Genomic DNA, 22868 nt, shown 5'->3' on the forward strand with positions numbered 1-22868 from the left:
TATGCGGTGTGTATTTTACAATATGGAGGACTGTGGTGCACATTATAATATATTGAGGACTATGAGGTGTATTATAATAAACAAGTAAAATGCTGCCTATTCATCCATTGATTGGATTGGTTATGCCGGAACAGAAATCTTTGTTCTCAGCAGCACATCGCCGTTGTAAACTGTAGGTGTGCTGCTGGTAACATAATACTGTATGGTGATCTGTTAGTGATCTATTAGTGATTGTTCTGTTCCCATCATTCTTTCTCAGATGGTGTAAAGAGGCTGGGAAACAAGCGTTGAACAACTTCAGTATTGTCGATCACATTCCTTTAGTGGCCTGAACTCAGCGCTTGTAAATACAACAGAAATGCTTCTGTGTGATGTGCAATATGTTAGGATTTGAGGCCCCATTTTAAACTTTGCCTAGGGCCCCATTTTGCCTAAAACCATCCCTGCCTGCAGGGTGGCTAATAATGAGGGCAATCTGGCCAGTTTATCCGTCTCCGGGGGGCCCCTGGCCAGATTGCCATCATGGGATTGCAGCTCCGCTGCCTGCAAGAGAAAAAGGCAGCGGAGCTGCAGGGAATGGATCCATCCTGCTTCCTGCCACACAGCAGCGGCTGAATGACATAATCATGTAGCGCCACGGCTGTGTGAGACAGGAAGCTGCCAGCGATGGTGCGGCTTCAGGATACTGTGTGAGCAGAGGTGAGGTGTGTGTGTGCAGAGAGGTGAATGGTGCTGTGTGTGTGTGTAGGTGGAGGAGAGGGCAATGATGGGGGTGACGGGGCCGAAGGCAATGATTGGGTTGATGGAGAGGGCAATGATAGGGGTGGTGGGACAAGAGCAAATGATGGTGGCAGTGGAAAGGACAACGATGGGGGTGGTGGGGAGGAGGCAATGATGGAGGTGGTGGAATGGGCAATGATATGGGGTGGTGGGGGAGAAAGCAATAATGGAGGTGGTGAAGAGGTCAATCATGGGGGGTGGGGGAGAGGGCAATAATGGGATGCAGGGGATTAATAATGGGTTTAAGAACAGGGGGAGGTGGAGGAAGACATTATTATCGATTATTATGTCTAACAGTCCCTTAGTATAGTGTACTCACTTATGTATAGCACAGTCCCTTAGCTTTGTCGCCTTAAAAGGAGGGGGGCCCAGGCACATTTCCTGCACAGGGGCCCCAAGCAGTCTGTGTCAGCCCCTGGCTTTACAAATCCTTCAGTGGTCACACTGGTATCCCTCCAGTCACCGGGTGACTGCACAGTTCAGCAATAGTTCTTTTTCCCCATACCAGGGGTTACCTCTTAGGAACTCCTGCTCCACAGGTAGACTCCACGTCAGTCCAAGGTCCACAACAGAACCGTCCAGGTCGATGGTCTCACAGTGCTTCCAGGACGACCCCAATCCCGAGAGCCTCCAACACTGTCCTGGAAGCACTGTGAGACCGTCGACCTGGATGGTCGACTCCAATCCCAAGAGCCTCCAACACTGTCAGTCCAGGACCTTGCACAGGAACACACGGCTCCATACACAGGAACCTCCCAGGCACATGTGACCCACACCCTGGTCACATTATCTACCTGTAACCACTCCCCTGGGTGGGAGTGTGGGTGTGTGTGGCTAGTTCGACCCTCCCATCTCTCATAACTAGCCCTGCCAATCTCCCATTAGCATTACACAACTACTTGTGGGACTACAGGTCCCAGCACACCAACTTAACTGCAGATTGACAGCGCAGAGTGTCCTCCTCTGCGACACACATACCGACCATTTATAATCCTGCCAGACTTTCTCTCATCACCATTATGCCTACAAGCGCATCTTGAAGCGCACACACAGCGCCCCCTGGCTGTAACGTGGGTCACTGCACCACACGTGATAGATGAAAGATGCATAGAACCCATTGTTAATTGATTTGTTATTTCAAGGGGATTCTCCCAGTGGAGAGACAACTTAAATGTGTTGAATAACACTGCATATGGGAAAGCTAATCCTCTGATTGCATGCTCCTCCATCATCAGACATTTTGTGGACAGAAGAGCAATGAAGTCTGAAAGTATTCAGACTTCTATTTTTCACATATTGTATGAGTCTATCAGTAATTTTCACAGATAGCACTCACTCACTTGCGCGATACTAGGATGAGTCTCGCATGTTAATACCCGGCGCTGCTGCCGGCACTCAGATCGGAGCGTGCGGCCACATAGGAATACATGCAGCCGTACGCTCCGCTCCTCTGTGCCAGGTGCAGTGCCGGGTATTGCCATAAGAGACTCATCTGAGTTTCGAGCAAGTGAGTATGAGCCCTTACTTATGATATGCTTAGAAGTGTATTAGATGTCTTTTAGAGCAAGATAGGTGTAATAAATTAAAATATAACTTTTAATGTTGCTATTTAAAATAGAAGGCCCTCAATAAGAAAGGAAAAAAACTAACGCACATAAAACATATAGTATAGTCAGTGGTGGTTGTTAGAGTAAGTGTCTTCAAAGCACACTGATATATCCAGTCAATAAATAAATCTCTTTAACCCCTTGGTGACAGAGCCAATTTTCTGCTTAAAGGGAACCTGTCACCCCGTTTTTTCGGTATGAGATAAAAATACTGTTAAATAGGGCCTGAGCTGTGCATTACAATAGTGTAGTTTGTGGACCCCGATTCCCCACCTATGCTGCCGAAATACGTTACCAAAGTAGTCGTTTTCGCCTGTCAATCAGGCTGGTCTGGTCAAAAGGGCGTGTTGTCTTCCCCCAGATTTTGCGTAGTTTTCCGTTGGTGGCGTAGTGGTGTGCGCATGTCCAAGGTCCAGAATCCTCTGCCAGGGGATTTAAAAGAGCGCGCTGTTCGTTATTCATTGGTGATCGGTGGGCGCGGCCATCTTCCTTTGGCCGCGCGTGCGCAGAAGCGGCGCTCTGCTGGCCGCGACGCTCTGCTGGCCGCGGCTTCAGGAAAATGGCCGCGGGATGCCGCGCGTGCGCAGATGGATATCGCGGCGGCCATTTTCCTGAAGCCACGGCCAGCAGAGCGCCGCGGCCAGCAGAGCGCCGCTTCTGCGCACGCGCGGCCAAAGGAAGATGGCCGCGCCCACCGATCACCAATGAATAACGAACAGCGCGCTCTTTTAAATCCCCTGGCCGAGGATTCTGGACCTTGGACATGCGCACACCACTACGCCACCAACGGAAAACTACGCAAAATCTGGGGGAAGACAACACGCCCTTTTGACCAGACCAGCCTGATTGACAGGCGAAAACGACTACTTTGGTAACGTATTTCGGCAGCATAGGTGGGGAATCGGGGTCCACAAACTACACTATTGTAATGCACAGCTCAGGCCCTATTTAACAGTATTTTTATCTCATACCGAAAAAACGGGGTGACAGGTTCCCTTTAATGACCAAGCCAATTTTTCCAATTCTGACCACTGTCACTTTATGTGGTTATAACTCTGGAACGCTTCAAACGGATTCCAGTGATTCTGAGATCGTTTTTTCGTGACATATTGTACTTCATGTTAGTGGCAAAATATCTTCGATATGACTTACGTTTATTTAAAAAAAAATGGAAATATGGCGAAAATTTCACAATTTGAATTTTTATGCCCTTAAATCAGAGAGTGGTGTCACACAAAATACCGTACTTAATAAATAACGTTTCCCATATGTCTACTTTACATTAGCAAAATTTTGGAAACAATTTTTTTTTTTTTGCTAGTAAGTTATAAGGGTTAAAAGTTGACCAGCAATTTCTCATTTTTCCCACAAAATTTACAAAACCATTTTTTTGGGGACCACCTCACATTTGAAGTGACTTTTGGAGGTCAATATAGCGGAAAATACCCAAAAGTGACACCATTCTAAAAACTGTACCCCTCAAGCTGCCCAAAACCACATTCAAGAAGTTTATTAACCCTTCAGGTGCTTCACAAGAACTAAAGCAAAGTGGAAGGAAAAAGGAAAAACATTTTACTTTTCTCACAAAAAATTTACTTTGGAACCAATTTTTTTTATTTTCACAAGGGTATCGGGAGAAAATTGACAACAAACTTTGTTGTGCTATTTCTTCTGAGTATGCCGATATCCCATATGTGGGAAAAAGCCACTGTTTGGGAGCGTTTGACTTTTTTAATGCAAAATTGTCTGGAATCAATGGAGGCGCCATGTCACACTTGGAGACACCCTGTGTACCTAAACAGTGGAAACCCCTCAATTCTAACTCCAACCCTAACCCCAACACACCCATAACCCTAATCCCAACCCTAACCCTAACCCTAACCACAAATCTAACCCCAACAAACACCTAACCCTAATCCTAACCCTAGCCCTAACCCTACCCTGGTCCTAGCCCTAACACTAGCCCTAACCCTAACTTTGGCCCAACTCACTTTAGCCCAACCCTAACCCTAACTTTAACCCAACCCTAACCCTAACTTTAGCCCAAATCACTTTAGCCCAACCCTAACCCTAATTTTAGCCCAACTCACTTTAGCACAACACTAACTTTAGCCCAACTCACTTTAGCCCAACCCTAACCCTAACTTTAGCCCAACTCACTTTAGCCCAGCTCACTTTAGCCCAGCTCACTTTAGCCCAGCTCTAACCCTAGTGGAAAAAATGGAAATAAATATATATATTTTTTATTTTATTATTTTTCCCTAACTAAGGGGGTGATAAAAGGGGGTTTTATTTACTATTTTTTCATTTTGATCACTGTGATACGGTCTATCACAATGATCAAAATGAACCAATAGAAACAATTTCCTATTGTTGCCGGGGGCCGTCGGCTGCAGGGAGATGATGAAGAATCCAGGCATAATAGAGCTATCAGGGGGGATCGGGGGACCCTATTTCTTTCTCATCTGATGTGCAATCACATCAGAGGAGAGAGAAATTAAATGGAAAATCACAATTTTTTTGCGGTCACCGTTATACCGTTAATAACAGCGATCACAACACAGGGTCGGTAAAAACCAACCGGAATCATATTCTCTGGGGTCTCAGCTATCCCCAGTAGCCGAGACTTCGGAAAAATTCCGACTCTGGGGGGCGCTATAGCCTTAAACCTCAGCGCCGTTAAAAAGTGGGGCTGTGGTTTAAGAACCCTTAACTGCCGCCCTTAAAAGGTGTATCGGTGATCGTTAAGGGGTTAAGGCATAGACAAGCACAGTCAATATACCAGACAAAAATTGGAGTAAAGTCAAAGTATAGTTATTGTGCAGTGAATTATAGAGTCCCAATAATCATACAAAGTTAATATGGTTAGGATGCATGAAAAGGAACAGTCTCACCTAGTTTAGATATCCAGAAAAGTTTCCTTTAGTAAAAAAAGGTCCTAGTTGTCAACAAACAGAAGGGAGGGCCACACATTACCCTACAAAGAGCATCCATATACAGTACAGACCAAAAGTTTGGACACACCTTCTCATTTAAAGATTTTTCTGTATTTTCATGACTATGAAAATTGTAAATTCACACTGATGGCATCAAAACTATGAATTAACACATGTGGAATTATATACTTAACAAAAAAGGTGTGGACCGCAGAGTGAAGGCAAAAGGGCCAACAAGTGCTAAGCATCTCTGGGAACTCCTTCAAGATTGTTGGAAGACCATTTCTGGTGACTAGCTCTTGAAGCTCATCAAAAGAATGCCAAGAGTGTGCAAATCAGTCATCAAAGCAAAAAGGTGGCTACTTTGAAGAACCTAGAATATAAGACATATTTTCAGTTGTTGCACACTTTTTGTTAAGTATATAATTCCACATGTGTTGATTCATAGTTTTGATGCCTTCAGTGTGAATTTACAATTTTCATAGTCATGAAAATACAGAAACATCTTTAAATGAGAAGATGTTTCCAAACTTTTGGTCTGTACTGTAGTTAGTTCCTCTTCTTGCTCCCAGGTACATGCTCCTCTGATTACATGCTCCTCCATCATCAGACAGAAGAGCAATGAAGTCTGAAAGAATTCAGACATCTATTTTTCACATACTGCATGATTCTATGAGTATTTTTCATGGATAGCGCTTACAATATGCTTAGGGGTATATTTTATGTCTGATTTTTTAGTTGGACAGAGTAGTCTCTTGCCAATGCAAGACTAAGGCTCTATGAGGAAATTGGTCAGCACTCAGATGCCATGTATGTTCTGTCCGTTTTTCATGGACTGGTTGATGGGAGAAGCTGGAGAAACATTTTTTTATTTCTTATCCAAGAAAAACTTATGAAACTCGGAGCAGCTCTAACGGTAAAACTAAGAACTGAGACACTGCCCAATTTCTGATCAAAAACAATGATAAAACTGATGTCTCAAAGAGCCCTGAGACTGCACTAACAAATGGGAAGTGAACCTGTAATTCTTATGCACTGCTCAAAAAAATAAAGGGAACATTAAAATTACACATCCTAGATATCACTGAATAAAATATTTCAGTTGCAAATTTTTATTCATTACAAAGTGGAATGTGTTGAGAACAATAAAACATAAAAATGATCAATGTAAATCAAAATTAATATCCCATGGAGGTCTGGATTTTTAATGATACTTAAAATCAAAATGGAAAATCAAATTACACACTGACTCAACTTCAGTAGAAATGCCTCAAGACAAGGAAATTATGCTCAGTAGTGTGTGTGGCCTCCACGTGCCTGTATGACCTCCCTACAATGTCTGGGCATGCTCCTGCTGATGCAGTAGATGTTCTCTTGAAGGATCTCCTCCCAGACCTTTATTTAAGCAGCAGTCAACTCCTGGACAGTCTGTTGTGCAACGTGTTGTTGGCAGCTGGAACGAGGCATGATGTCCCATATGTGCTCGATTGGATTCAGGTCTCGGGAATGGGCACACCAGTCCATAGCATCCATGCTTTCATCATGCAGAAATTGCTGATACACTTCAGTCAAATGAGGCCTAGCATTGTCATGCATCATAAGGAACCCAGGGCCCAGTGCACCTGCATATGGTATAACAATGGGTCTGAGGATCTCATCCTGGTACCTATGGCTAGCACATTAAGGGCTCTGCAGCCCTCCAAAGAAATGCCTCCCCACACCATTACTGACTCACTGCCAAACCGGGCATGGTGAAGGAGGTTGCAAGGAGCAGAACATTCTTCATGGCGTCTCCAGACTCCGTCATGTCTATGCTCAGTGTGAACCTGATGTCGAATCTGCCAATGTTGTTTTTTTCTGGCAAATGCCAATCGCCCTGCTTGATGTTCGGCTGTAAGCACAACACCCACTTGTTGAAGTTGGGCCTTCATAACACCCTCATGGAGTCTGTTTCTGACAGTTTGAGCAGACATATGGATGTTTTGCAGGTCTTTAACACTGCTACTCCTGATCCTCCTTGAAGAAAAGAGAAAGTAGAGATCCTGCTGCTGGGTTGTTTCCTGTTATGACCCCAATGGCAGAGGGTCTCAGGAATCAATACCAAGTCTGCAAACACAAAACACCAGCTCATAGGGCAGTGGTAACTGGGCTGACCATATATCTAATCCTAGCACCACAAATAGAAGTAGCCGGGGAACGTGCCTACGTTGGTTCTAGACGTCTCGCGCCAGCCGGAGAACTAACTAACCCTAGAAGGGAAAAGAAAGACCTTTCTTGCCTCCAGAGAAAAGACCCCAAAAGTTGGATACAAGCCCCCAACAAATAATAACGGTGAGGTAAGAGGAAAAGACAAACACAAGAATGAGCTAGGTATTTAGCAAAGAGAGGCCCACTAGCTAATAGCAGAATATAGTAAGATGACTTATATGGTCAGCAAAAACCCTATTAAAATATCCACGCTGGAGATTCAAGAACCCCCGAACCGTCTAATGGCCGGGGGGAGAACACCAGCCCCCTAGAGCTTCCAGCAAGGTCAGAAATCACATTTAGTACAAGCTGGACAAAAATAGTAGCAAAGCAAGTAACTCAAAAAACAAAGAAGCAAGACTTAGCTTAATTTTGCAAGAGCCAGGACCAGCAGACAGGAGCAACAGAAGGATCTGATTACAACGATGCCAGGCACTGGACTAAGGATCCAGGAAGTTAATATAGCGACACCCCTGGACTAACGACCCAGGTGAGTGCCAAACAGCAAAAAGACAATCCCAGAGTCATACCACTAGTGACCACAAGAGGGAGCCAAAAAGTCTAATTCACAACAGTACCCCCCCCCTTAAGGAGGGGTCACCGAACCCTCACCAAGACCACCAGGGCGATCAGGATGAGCAGCATGAAAGGCACGAACTAAATCGGCCGCATGCACATCAGAGGCAACCACCCAGGAATTATCCTCCTGACCATAGCCCTTCCACTTGACCAGATACTGAAGCCTCCGCCTGGAGAGACGAGAATCCAAGATCTTCTCCACCACGTACTCCAACTCGCCCTCAACCAACACCGGAGCAGGAGGCTCAGCAGAAGGAACCACAGGTACAACGTACCGCCGCAACAAAGACCTATGGAACACGTTGTGAATGGCAAACGACACAGGAAGATCCAAGCGAAAGGACACAGGATTAAGGATTTCCAATATCTTGTAAGGACCGATGAAGCGAGGCTTAAATTTAGGAAAGGAGACCTTCATAGGAACAAATCGAGAAGACAGCCATACCAAATCCCCAACACGAAGTCGGGGACCCACACCGCGGCAGCGGTTGGCAAAACGCTGAGCCTTCTCTTGTGACAACTTCAAGTTGTCCACCACATGATTCCAGATCTGCTGCAACCTATCCACCACAGAATCTACCCCAGAACAGTCAGAAGGCTCCACATGTCCCGAGGAAAAACGAGGATGGAAACCAGAGTTGCAGAAAAATGGCGAAACCAATGTAGCGGAACTAGCCCGATTATTAAGGGCAAACTCAGCCAATGGCAAGAAGGTCACCCAATCATCCTGATCCGCAGAAACAAAACACCTCAAATAAGCCTCCAGAGTCTGATTAGTTCGCTCTGTTTGTCCATTAGTCTGAGGATGAAAGGCAGACGAAAACGACAACTCAATGCCCATCCTAGCACAAAAGGATCGCCAGAACCTGGAAACAAACTGGGATCCTCTGTCAGACACAATATTCTCAGGAATGCCGTTCAAACGAACCACATTCTGAAAGAACACAGGAACCAGATCGGAAGAGGAAGGCAGCTTAGGCAAAGGTACCAAATGGACCATCTTAGAAAAACGATCACATACCACCCAGATGACAGACATGCCCTGAGACACCGGGAGATCTGAAATGAAAGCCATGGAAATATGCGTCCAGGGCCTCTCAGGAATAGGCAAAGGCAAAAGCAACCCACTGGCACGGGAACAGCAAGGCTTAGCCCGAGCACAGGTCCCACAGGACTGCACAAACGAACACACATCCCGCGACAAGGAAGGCCACCAAAAGGACCTAGCCACCAGATCTCTGGTGCCAAAAATTCCCGGATGCCCTGCCAACACCGAGGAATGAACCTCGGAAATGACTCTGCTGGTCCACTTATCAGGAACAAACAGTCTGTCAGGTGGACAAGAGTCAGGTCTACCAGCCTGAAATCTCTGCAACACACGTCGCAAATCCGGAGAAATGGCTGACAAGATAACTCCCTCTTTAAGAATACCAACTGGTTCTGCGACTCCCGGACAGTCAGGCACAAAGCTCCTTGAAAGAGCATCAGCCTTCACATTCTTTGAACCTGGTAAATACGAGACCACAAAGTCAAAACGAGAGAAAAACAATGACCAGCGGGCCTGTCTAGGATTCAGGCATTTAGCAGACTCGAGATACATCAGATTTTTGTGATCAGTCAAGACCACCACACGATGCTTAGCACCCTCGAGCCAATGACGCCACTCCTCAAATGCCCACTTCATGGCCAACAACTCCCGATTGCCAACATCATAATTCCGCTCAGCAGGCGAAAACTTCCTCGAGAAAAAGGCACAAGGTCTCATCACAGAGCAACCAGGGCCTCTCTGCGACAAAACGGCCCCTGCCCCAATCTCAGAAGCATCCACTTCAACCTGAAAGGGAAGTGAGACATCAGGCTGGCACAAAACAGGCGCCGAAGTAAACCGGCGCTTCAACTCCTGGAAAGCCTCCACGGCTGCAGGAGCCCAGTTAGCAACATCAGAACCTTTCTTGGTCATATCCGTCAAAGGTTTAGCAATGCTAGAAAAATTAGCAATAAAACGACGGTAGAAGTTAGCAAAACCCAAGAACTTCTGAAGACTCTTAACTGACGTGGGTTGAGTCCAATCATGAATAGCACGGACCTTGACTGGGTCCATCTCCACCGCAGAAGGGGAAAAAATAAACCCCAAAAAGGGAACCTTCTGTACTCCAAAGAGACACTTTGAGCCCTTAACAAATAAAGCATTCTCACGCAAAACCTGAAACACCATCCTGACCTGCTCTACATGCGAGTCCCAGTCATCAGAAAAAACCAGAATATCATCCAGATAAACGATCATAAATTTATCCAGATACTTCCGGAAAATATCATGCATAAAGGACTGAAACACTGAAGGAGCATTAGAGAGCCCAAAAGGCATCACCAAGTACTCAAAATGACCTTCGGGCGTATTAAACGCGGTTTTCCATTCATCTCCTTGCTTAATGCGCACAAGGTTGTACGCACCACGAAGATCTATCTTGGTGAACCACTTGGCACCCTTAATTCGGGCAAACAAGTCTGACAACAGAGGCAAAGGATACTGAAATTTAACAGTGATTTTATTCAAAAGCCGATAGTCAATACAAGGTCTCAAAGATCCGTCCTTCTTGGCCACAAAAAAGAATCCCGCACCAAGAGGGGAAGAGGAAGGACGGATATGCCCCTTCTCCAGAGATTCCTTGATATACGAACGCATTGCGGTATGCTCAGGTACAGACAGATTAAATAGTCTTCCCTTAGGAAATTTGCTACCTGGAATCAAATCTATGGCACAGTCCCAGTCCCTATGAGGAGGCAGAACACTGGACCTGGACTCGCTGAACACATCCTGATAATCAGACAAATACTCAGGAACTTCCGAAGGAGTAGAGGAAGCAATAGACACCGGCGGGGAATCACCATGAATACCCTGACAGCCCCAACTTGACACAGACATTGCCTTCCAATCCAAGACTGGATTATGAGTCTGTAACCATGGCAAACCCAAAACGACCAAATCATGCATTTTATGCAGAACAAGAAAACGAATCACCTCCCGATGTTCAGGAGTCATGCACATGGTTACCTGTGTCCAAAACTGCGGTTTATTTTCTGCCAATGGCGTAGCATCAATACCCCTCAGAGGGATAGGATTAACCAACGGCTCAAGAACAAAACCACAGAGCTTGGAAAATGACAGATCCATAAGACTCAGGGCAGCACCTGAATCCACAAACGCCACAACAGGGTAAGAGGACAATGAGCAAATTAAAGTCACAGACAAAATAAATTTAGGTTGCAAATTACCAATGGCGACAGGACTAACAACCCTTGTTAGGCGTTTAGAGCATGCTGATATAACATGTGTAGAATCACCACAGTAAAAACACAACCCATTCTGACGTCTATGATTTTTCCGCTCATTTCTGGTCTGAATTCTATCACATTGCATCAAATCAGGTGTTTGTTTAGACAACACCACAAGAGGATTAGCGGTTTTGCGCTCCCGCAAACGCCGGTCAATTTGAATAGCCAGCGCCATGGAATCATTCAGACTTGTAGGAATGGAGAAACCCACCATCACATTCTTAATGGCTTCAGAAAGGCCATTTCTGAAGTTTGCGGCCAGAGCACACTCATTCCACTGAGTAAGCACGGACCATTTCCGAAATTTTTGGCAATACACTTCAGCTTCATCCTGGCCCTGAGAAATAGCCAGCAAGGCTTTTTCTGCCTGAACCTCAAGATTGGGTTCCTCATAAAGCAATCCGAGCGCCAGAAAAAACGCATCAATATTTGCCAATGCCGGATCTCCTGGCGCTAGCGAGAAGGCCCAATCCTGAGGGTCGCCCCGTAAAAAAGAGATAACAATTTTAACTTGCTGAACTGAGTCTCCAGATGAACGGGGTCTCAGAGATAGAAACAATTTACAATTATCCCTGAAATTCCTAAACTTAAATCGGTCTCCAGAAAACAGTTCAGGAATAGGTATTTTAGGTTCAGACATAGGACTACTGGTAACAAAATCTTGTATGCTTTGCACACGAGCAGCAATCTGGTCCACACTTGTAATCAACGTCTGGACATTCATGTCTGCAGCAAGCTCAAGCCACTCAGAGGTAAAGGGGAGGAAGAGAGGAAAAAAAAAAAAAATTCAGAATTTCCTTTCTTATATCCCACTTCTGCAATGCATTAAACATTCAATGTTGGCCTGGCATACTGTTATGACCCCAATGGCAGAGGGTCTCAGGAATCAATACCAAGTCTGCAAACACAAAAAACCAGCTCATAGGGCAGTGGTAACTGGGCTGACCATATATCTAATCCTAGCACCACAAATAGAAGTAGCCGGGGAACGTGCCTACGTTGGTTCTAGACGTCTCGCGCCAGCCGGAGAACTAACTAACCCTAGAAGGGAAAAGAAAGACCTTTCTTGCCTCCAGAGAAAAGACCCCAAAAGTTGGATACAAGCCCCCAACAAATAATAACGGTGAGGTAAGAGGAAAAGACAAACACAAGAATGAGCTAGGTATTTAGCAAAGAGAGGCCCACTAGCTAATAGCAGAATATAGTAAGATGACTTATATGGTCAGCAAAAACCCTATTAAAATATCCACGCTGGCGATTCAAGAACCCCCGAACCGTCTAACGGCCGGGGGGAGAACACCAGCCCCCTAGAGCTTCCAGCAAGGTCAGAAATCACATTTAGTACAAGCTGGACAAAAATAGTAGCAAAGCAAGTAACTCAAAGAACAAAGAAGCAAGACTTAGCTTAATTTTGCAAGAGCCAGGACCAGCAGACAGGAGCAACAGAAGGATCTGATTACAACGATGCCAGGCACTGGACTAAGGATCCAGGAAGTTAATATAGCGACACCCCTGGACTAACGACCCAGGTGAGTGCCAAACAGAAAAAAGACAATCCCAGAGTCATACCACTAGTGACCACAAGAGGGAGCCAAAAAGTCTAATTCACAACAGTTTCCCTCCTATGGCCCCCTCCATGTCTCCTGGTATACTAGCATGTCTCTTGGTATCTGCTCCATGCTTTGGCCACTGCGTTGACAGACACAGCTACACTTCTTGCCTCAGCTCGCATTGATGTGCCATTCTGGATGAGCTGCACTACCTGAGCAACTTTTGTGGGCTGAAGACTTTGCCTCATACTACTGTACAGTACCTCTAGGGATGAGAGCCAAGACAAAATGCAAAAGAGACAAAAACAACAGCCAAAAATGATAAGAACAGAGAAATGGTCTGTGGTCAGACCCTGCAGAACCACTCCTTTATAGGGGTTGTCTTGCTAATTGCCTATCATTTCTACCTTTTATGTGTTCCATTTGCACAACAGCAGTAGAAATTGATTCACAATCTGTGTTGCTTCATAACTGTACAAATTGATTTAACAGAAGTGTGATTGAGTTATATTGTGTTGTTAAGTGTTACCTTTATTTTTTTGAGTAGCGTATATTAGTAACTGCATCAAAATCACATACCCAACACATTTGTTAAAATAAAGTAGACAACCTCTTTAAGCATCATACTCACCAGAGTGACTAGTCCGTCCATGAAAAGAATATGCTGGGCTTGAGTATTTAGTATAGTCGTGGCCCACAAACCCTACTGTAGGGGGCAAGTTATATCGTCCAGGTCCAGGACCTAAGAGTGTGAAAGAATCAGTGATATTTCCCGTTAAACATACAAAACTATTTCAGTGTAGTACATGAGTTGAAGATGTGCAAATAAAAGTTGGATACCAGTCCTAAGAGATGGCGCTTTATAAGGGTTTGCCTGGTCTGGACAGAAATTTTTTACAAACATTTCAATAGAAGCCCCTCCTTTAGCATCCCTATCTATTTGTATCTAACCCTCTGTAGAAACCAGCGTATCTATTCACTTCACAGACAACCCATTGATTTCAATCACAATTGTAGAATGCACTGGCGGCACTGCAGGAAATAAACACAGATTAAAGATGATCCATGTGACTAAGGCCTCTTTCACACTTCCATTTTTTACAATCAGTCACAATCCGTCAAAATGTTGAAAAGACGGATCCTGTGCAGATAGTAAAAAGCGGATGCACTGGGTCCCTTTTTTGTGATGGACCCGTCGAGGCTATGTGCACACATTGTGTATGCATCTTCGCCACATTTTTCCGCTGCGAAAACGCATACACAACACAACCCAAGTTAAAAATAGTGAAAAAATAAAAAAAAATGTGATATTCTTACTTTCCGGCGTCCCCCGCTGCCTTCCCGATGCTCACGATGCTGCCGGCAGCCCCAGCTCCCAGTGATGCCTTGCAAAATGACCCGATGACGTAGCAGTCTCACGAGACTGCTACGTCATCACAGGTCATTGTTTCGCAATGCATGTATATGAGGAGTAAGAAAATTTCCAGCCATCATAAGACTTGTATCTCATGTTTAGGAGCAGTTTTTCCATCTGTAAAAAGAAGCCCCTGCAATTTCTTTTTGTCACTCTCCAGCCTTGTCTTCCCTCAGTTTTTTTCGCCCACCTTCTCCAAAACATTTTATAGCATGGGGTGTAATTTGATCACTCACTGAAGACAGATCTGTATACAAATTTGAGCAGTTTTTGGGTGCAAGACGATGATAAGTGACAGGTGTGTTAAAAAAGAGGCATTTTTTTCTGTAATAAGATATATTACAAAGATTTTTAATTTCACTTGTTGATTTATAAAAAAAACTAGCTGAAGAGCCCAGCGTTGCCTGGGCATAGTACATATCTGTGGTTTGTTATAGCACCTCACTTCTCTTATTTTTCCATCACGCCTCTCATTTTCCCCCTCACATCTCTTATTTTCTCCCTTACACCCTTCATTTTCCCCCTCACTCCTCTTATTTTCCCCCTCACTCCTCTCATTCCCGCCTCACTCCTCTAATTCCCCCCTAACACTTGTCATTTCGACCTCACATCTGTCATTTTCCGATCACTCCACTATTTTCCCTCACTCCTCTCATTTTGCACTCACACCTTTTCATTTTCACCTCACACCCCTCACTTTCACATCACACCTCTCATTTTCCCCTCAGTATATACATGTTTGTCATCTCCCTTATATATAGTATACACCTGTATGTCATCTCCTGTATATAGTATATACCTGTATGTCATCTCCCCTGTAAATAGTATATACCTGCTGTATGTCATCTCCTCCTGTATATTGTATATACCTATGTGTCATCTCCTCCTGTATATAGTATATACCTGTATGTCATCTCTTCTGTATATCCTATATACCTGTATGTCATCTCCTCCTATATATAGTATATGCCTGTATGTCATCTCCTGTATATAGTATATAGCTGTATGTCATCTCCCCTGTATATAGTATATACCTGCTGTATGTCATCTCCTCCTCTATATACCTATGTGTCATCTCCTCTTTTATATAGTATATACCTGTATGTCATGTCCTCCTGTATATAGTATATATGTGTGTCATCTCCTCCTGTATATAGTATATACCTGTGTGTCATCTCCTCCTGTATATAGTATGTACCTGTATGTCATCTCCTCCTGTATATTGCATATACCTGTGTGTCATCTCCTCCTGTATATAGTATTTATATGTGTGTCATCTCCCCTGTATATAGTATGTACCTGTATGTCATCTCCTCCTGTATATAGTATGTGTTAGGAGTCGAGCTTCCTCAGCTGCACAGGGGGAATCTTGATCCGTGTCTGCTGCGGTCTCCCATTCTCCATCAGCCGCAGTGGAGCCTGCTCAGCGGAGACGTCGGTCCCAGCGTCTCACTGAGACTGATTCTGTGCAAAGGGTTACTGCTGCCTCTCCAGGCTCTGCTATTGTACCCTGCACTGATCTGCGGTGAGCAGGCTTTTCTGGGACTAAGTCCTGCTTTGCACACACTGAGCATGAACAGGGCAAGATCTCTCAGTGGAGATCAAGGGTCACATGCTCAGGTACTGCAGCCAAATCTATTGGTCCTTCTAGGAAGGTCCTGTAGGTGCGCAGGCTCTGTAGCAGTCTCTCATTGGTCCTTTTTAGGAAGGTCCTGTACGTGCTGCAGCTATTTAAGGCTCGCATGGCCGCACGGCCATGCGCTAGTATCTTCCAAAGTTACGTGCTTTGCGCCACTGTGGTCATGTGTTTGAATGTGTTCAGGGACCCAGCTGAAATAAGCCCCTAGAATGCTGGCACCTCCGGCGAGGAGATTGTGTTTGAGTGTATTCAGGGACCTGGCTGAAATAAGCCCCTAGAATGCTGGCACCTCCGGCGAGGAGTGTTGTGTGCATGCATGACCACTGACTGCTCTCATCTGGGTAGTTAGCCTGTGCCTCTGTGAGAGTCTAACTGGGCACAGAGCTTTGCTTTCTCGGCTGCTCTGTGAAGCTAACAGAGCTGGTTCATACCGCCATATGGTGCCACCATTCACTTAGCAGCAGGTTCTTTCCTGCATGGTGGATCCCGGGTTGCGAACGCACCAATCCCATCAATAAATATATTCGGTGCGTTCCGCAAACCCTAACAGTATACTAGCGCCAGGATCTGGCTAAGTAATGGCGGACGAACAGCGATTGCAAGGGTACATCCAGCTGCTGGAGGGTCGGTTGACGTCTCTTGAGCATGCAACCTCGGCGGTGGATGTTACCGCAATAACTGTTCAGGCTGCTAGCGTGGCTGCAGCAGCTTTACCCACTGCCACCTCTGTTCCGACCATATCTCACTTCCCATTGCCTGAGAGATACTCTGGGGACAGTAAGTCCTGTAGGGGTTTCGTGAGCCAGTGTGGTATACACCTCGAGCTCCTGGCTGCACGTTTTCCCACAGAGAGGGCAAAGGTGGGATTCATAATCTCTCCCTTGTCGGACAGGGCGTTGGAGTGGGTTACGCCGCTGTGGGAGCGCAACGATCATGTTGTTACTGAGTGTTCCTCGGTTTCTGGACACTCTGAAACAGGTCTTTGTAGGACCTCAAGTCACCCATGATACAGCGCTCCAGCTGCTGGCTTTGACTCAGGGTTCAGACATGGTCAGCCATTTTGCTGTTACCTTCCGGACGTTAGCGTCTGAGTTGGAATGGCCAGATAAAACCCTCATTCCCGTATTTTGGAGGGGGATCGCTGACCATGTGAAGGACGCTTTGGCTACTAGGGAGATTCCCGCCACACTGGAGGAGCTCATAGCTGTATCAACTCGCATAGACCTTCGTTTTCACGAGCGAAGGTTGGAGCGAGCCCAGTGTAGGCAGATGTTTCGGCTGGCTCCCACCTTCGCCAGACCTCTGGAATCTCCAGTCCAGGCGTCCGAGTCACATGAGGCCATAGAGGTGACACGAGCGGGACCCAAGTCCCAGTCCCCTTGTGCACATAAGGTCTGTCATGTTTGCCGGCAGTCAGGACATCTTGCCTCCAAGTGTCCTCAGCGGTCGGGGAAACGTCAGCGTCTAGTGGCAGTAGGAGGAGGTACACTAGACACGGCGACGTTTGCCTCAAAGTTGTCCTTCAAGGGGACAATTACCTTTGGCCCAGCCACTCTTATGGTAGAGCTATGCGTGGACTCTGGGGCGGAGGGTAATTTTATGTCATCCGCTTTCGCCCAGCATCACGCAATACCCCTGGTTATGCTCGCCAAACCAGTAACCGTTCGAGTGGTAAATGGGTCGACACTACCCTCTCAGATTACCCACCAAACCATTCCTATCACGCTTTCTGTGTCTCCATCACATCAGGAGATTATCTCCCTATTAGTCATTCCTGAGGGAATTGATGAGGTCCTGTTGGGGATACCACGGCTACGCTACCATTCTCCTCATATAGAGTGGTCCTCAGGGAGGATTTTGGGATGGAGTAAATCCTGCGAGGGTAGATGTCAGAGGGAGTGCATTCAGGTTGCTACAACTCAGGTACCCGCAGATCTTTCCTCTCTCCCTGTTGTGAATTCCGTTCTCGGACTCCCTCCTGTGGTCATGAATGGTACTTTGGTTAGTTCTGCTCTTGGACTCCCTCTGGTGGCTTTGAGCGGAACTGCTGGTCACTGAGGTTGGCTTTGTCAGCTGCTCTCGTTTATTGCTATGCTGGCTTCCCTATTTAACTCCACTCAGATCGTTACTTCATGCCAGCTGTCAATGTTTCAATATTGGTTCAGATCTCTCTTGGACTTCTCTGAGGACCTGTCTACTCCAGCAGAAGCTAAGTCTTTGCTAGTTCATTTGTTGTTACTGCTTCCTGAATATATTTCTTAGTACTGCTAATTTCTAGTCCAGCTTGCTATCATGATTTTCCCTTGCTAGCTGGAAGCTCTGGGGTGCAGAGTGGCACCTCCACACCGTGAGTCGGTGTGGGGAGTCTTTTTGCTTACCCTGCGTGTTTTTTTGTAGTCTTTTGTGCTGACCGCATAGTTCCCTTTTCTATCCTCTGACTATTTAGTGAAGTCTGGCCTCCTTTGCTAAAACCTGTTTCATTCATGTGTTTGTGACTTTCATCTTAACTCACAGTCAATATATGTGGGGGGCTGCCTTTACCTTTAGGGAATTTCTCTGAGGCAAGGTTAGGCTTCTATTTCTATCTTTAGGGGTAGTTAGCTCTTAGGCTGTGAAGAGGCTTCTAGGGAGAGTTAGGTACGCTCCACGGCTATTTCTAGTGTGTGTGATAGGAGTAGGGTTTGCGGTCAGCAGAGTTCCCACTTCCAGAGCTAGTTCTGATTTTGAGTTTACTCATCACGTCATCCCGGGTGCTCCTAACCACCAGGTCCATAACATCTCCCCAAACACTATTGGCCCTATGCAGACGTGTTCTCCAAAAGGGCTGCGGAGACCCTTCCGCATCGCCGCCCCTATGACTGTCCTATTGACCTCTTGCCTGGTGCTGAGCCTCCCCGGGGTCGAGTTTATCCGTTATCTCTCCCGGAAACGGAGGCAATGTCTCAGTACATCCAAGACAATCTGGCAAGAGGATTCATTAGGATTCATTCAGGGGCAGGGTTCTTCTTCATACAGAAGAAGACAGGGGACTTACGTCCATGCATAGATTACAGGGGTCTTAACGCTATCACCGTTAAGAACAAGTACCCATTACCCCTGATTTCTGAGCTTTTTGATAGGCTACGGGGAGCAAGGGTATTTACAAAATTAGATCTGCGGGGTGCCTACATCCTGATTCGCATCCGTGAGGGGGACGAATGGAAGACGGCTTTTAACACCAGGGATGGGCATTATGAATACCTGGTGATGCCCTTCTGTCTCTGTAATGCGCCAGCCATTTTCCAAGACTTTGTGAATGACATTTTCCGGGATATGCTCACCACCTCTGTCGTAGTCTATCTGGATGATATTCTCATCTACTCTCCAGATATTGACTCCCATCGGAGAGATGTTCGCAAAGTCTTCGACCTCTTACGGGCAAATTCCCTCTACGCCAAGTTGGAGAAGTGTGTGTTTGAGCAGGAGTCCTTGCCTTTCCTTGGTTATATCATCTCTGCCCAGGGTTTGGCTATGGATCCTGCCAAGCTACAGGCTGTGATGGACTGGCAGGAACCCCATTCTCTTAAAGCGGTGCAGCGCTTTATGGGGTTCATTAATTACTATCGCCAGTTCATTCCACACTTCTCAACTTTGGTAGCTCCCTTGGTTGCCCTCACCAAGAAGGGAGCAAATCCCAAGTTGTGGTCTGAGGAGGTCTCCAAGGCCTTTCTCTCGATTAAGTCACACTTCGCTGGCGCTCCCATCCTACATCGCCCCGACGTAGATAAGCCATTTATCATGGAGGTGGAAGCCTCATCCGTTGGTGCTGGAGCAGTCCTTTTCCAAAAGGATGCTCAAGGTCGGAAGCATCCTTGCTTCTTTTTCTCCAAGACCTTCACACCAGCGGAGAGGAATTATTCCATCGGGGACAGGGAGTTGCTAGCCATGAAGTTGGCTTTTTCAGAGTGGAGACACCTCTTGGAGGGAGCTCGCTTTCCCTTTCAAGTGTTCACTGACCACAAGAACTTGGTGTACATACAGACGGCCCAGCAGCTGAATTCTCGCCAGGCTAGATGGTCCCTGTTCTTCTCCTGGTTCCATTTTACTCTCCATTTTCTCTCCGGGGAGAAGAACATTCGTGCCGATGCTCTCTCCCGCTCCGTAGTGTCATCTGAGGAGGAGGAGCCTCGGCTTATTGTCCCTTCTGAGAGCCTGAGAACTGTGGCTCCGGTTTCGCTTGAGTCCGTGCCCCCGGGCAAGACCTTCGTACCAGCGAATTTGCGACCGGAGGTTCTCTCTTGGGCTCACTCGTACAGAGTGGGTGGACATTTTGGGACCAAGAGCAAGAGGACATCTGAGCTTTTGGCGAGGATGTACTGGTGGCCGCATATGGCTCGTGACATCGGGGACTATATTCAGGCGTGTGTCTCCTGTGCCCAGGATCGGTCTCCTCGGCAACGGCCTGCTGGGTTACTTTACCCCATGCTGGTGGCAGACAGGCCCTGGGAAATGTGTTGTGAACTCTGTGTTCAGGCTCCCTCTTGTGGTCACTGGTGGTATGGTGTGACTTTTGCTTTGGGCGCCCCCTGGTGGCTTTGCCTGTTATCCTGCTGGTCTCTGGCTATCAGCTGGTTCGTTATCCTCTGGGAGGTTCCTATATAGCTCTGTTTTGCTTCCACTTGTTGCCGGCTGTCGATGTAATCAGTGCTACTCAGATTCCTTCTGACTACCTTGCTCCCAGTCCATCCAGGATAAGCTAAGTTTTGTTTGCTCATTTTTTGATCAGCAGTGTTTATCATGTTTTCTGTTCCAGCTTGCTAAAATGTAATTCCCTCGCTTGCTGGTTGCTCTAGTGGGCTGAGTTTGTCCCCACACACCGTTAGTTGGTGTGTGGGTTCTTGAAATCTCAGGATGGATATTTTGTAAGGGTTTTTAATTGATCGCATAGACCCCTGCTCTATTTTCTGCTTTCTAGTACTAGTGGGCCTCTTTTGCTGAATCTGATTTCATCCCTATGTATGTGCCTTCTTCTTACTTCACCGTTAATATTTGTTGGGGGCTTCTATATCTTTGGGGATTATTTCTCTGGAGGCAAGCGAGGTCTTTCTTTCTCTTTAGGGTTAGCTAGTTCCTCAGGCTGGCTCGGGACATCTAGGAATTTTTTAGGCACGTTTACCGGCTACCTCTAGTTGTTTTGGATAGGTTCAGATTTGCGATCAGTCCAGTTACGATCTCCCTAGAGCTCATCCTTAGTTTAATCACTTGCTGATCTATTTGTGATCCTCAGCCACTAGGGATCATAACAGTACAGCCGGCCAACAAAGTGTTAATTGCTTGGCAGAAGCAGGAGAAAAGAAGCCTTGAGATTTTTTTTTTTTTTTTTGCCGTGTGTCTAGCTGCTGTGCTAGCTTCTCTCCTCCTCTTAATCTTGGTGTGGCTCTGAGTTCAGCTGCTGACATGGATGTCCAGAGCTTGGCTTCCAGTCTGGATCATCTTGCTGCTAGAGTTCAGAGTATTCAGGATTTTGTTGTTCACAGTCCTATGTCTGAGCCTAGGATACCTATTCCGGAGTTGTTTTCTGGAGATAGATCTAGGTTCCTAAATTTTAAGAACAATTGTAAGTTGTTTCTTTCTTTGAAACCTCGTTCCTCTGGTGATGCCGTTCAGCAAGTTAAGATTATCATTTCCTTTTTGCGTGGTGACCCTCAAGATTGGGCCTTCGCATTGGCGCCAGGGGATCCTGCATTGCTTAGTGTAGATGCGTTTTTTCTAGCCCTTGGATTGCTCTATGAGGAACCTAATCTTGAGAACCAGGCTGAAAAAACGTTATTGGCCCTCTCGCAGGGGCAAGATGAAGCAGAGGTGTACTGCCAGAAATTTCGGAAATGGTCGGTGCTTACTCAGTGGAATGAGTGTGCCCTGGCTGCAAATTTCAGAGAAGGTCTTTCTGAAGCCATTAAGAATGTCATGGTGGGGTTCCCTACGCCTGCAGGTCTGAATGAGTCAATGACTCTGGCCATTCAGATTGATCGGCGTTTGCGGGAGCGCAAACCTGTGCACCATTTGGCGGTGTCTTCTGAACAGACACCTGAATCTATGCAATGTGACAGAATTTTGACCAGAAGTGAACGGCAAAATTATAGACGGCAAAATGGGTTGTGCTTTTACTGTGGTGACTCAGCTCATGTTATCTCAGCATGCTCTAAGCGCAAAAAAAGGGTTGATAAATCTGTCACCATTGGTACTTTACAGCCTAAGTTCATTTTGTCTGTTACCCTGATTTGTTCCCTGTCATCTTACCCGGTTAATGCTTTTGTAGATTCAGGTGCCGCCCTGAGTCTGATGGATTGGTCATTTGCCAGGCGCTGTGGTTTTGATTTGGAGCCTTTAAAATTCCCTATTCCACTAAGGGGAATTGATTCTACACCATTGGCTACGAATAGACCTCAGTACTGGACACAAGTGACCATGTGCATGACTCCTGTTCATCAGGAGGTGATTCGCTTTCTTGTACTGCATAATTTGCATGATGTCGTCGTGTTGGGTCTACCATGGTTGCAGACTCATAATCCAGTCCTGGATTGGAAAGCTATGTCTGTGTCAAGTTAGGGTTGTCAGGGAATTCATGGTGACGCTCCTGTGGTGTCAATTGCTTCGTCCACTCCTTCTAAAGTCCCTACGTTTTTGTCAGACTACCAGGATGTATTTGAGGAGCCCAAACTCAATTCTCTACCTCCTCATAGGGACTGTGATTGTGCTATAAATTTGATTCCTGGTAGTAAGTTTCCTAAGGGACGACTTTTC

At 46.1% G+C, this 22868-nt stretch overlaps 1 protein-coding gene across 1 annotated transcript in view; it reads right to left on the reverse strand.

Annotated features, from left to right (window-relative positions):
* CIMAP1D (CIMAP1 family member D) overlaps positions 1-22868 on the reverse strand; it is a 122271-nt gene that overhangs the window by 79424 nt on the left and 19979 nt on the right. The window contains exon 2 of the mRNA XM_077253977.1: positions 13664-13774. Coding sequence (XP_077110092.1) covers positions 13664-13774 — 111 coding nt within the window. The remainder of the gene's footprint in view (positions 1-13663; positions 13775-22868) is intronic.

This window comes from Ranitomeya variabilis, chromosome 1, assembly GCF_051348905.1.
Source record: "Ranitomeya variabilis isolate aRanVar5 chromosome 1, aRanVar5.hap1, whole genome shotgun sequence".
Lineage (NCBI taxonomy): Eukaryota > Metazoa > Chordata > Amphibia > Anura > Dendrobatidae > Ranitomeya > Ranitomeya variabilis.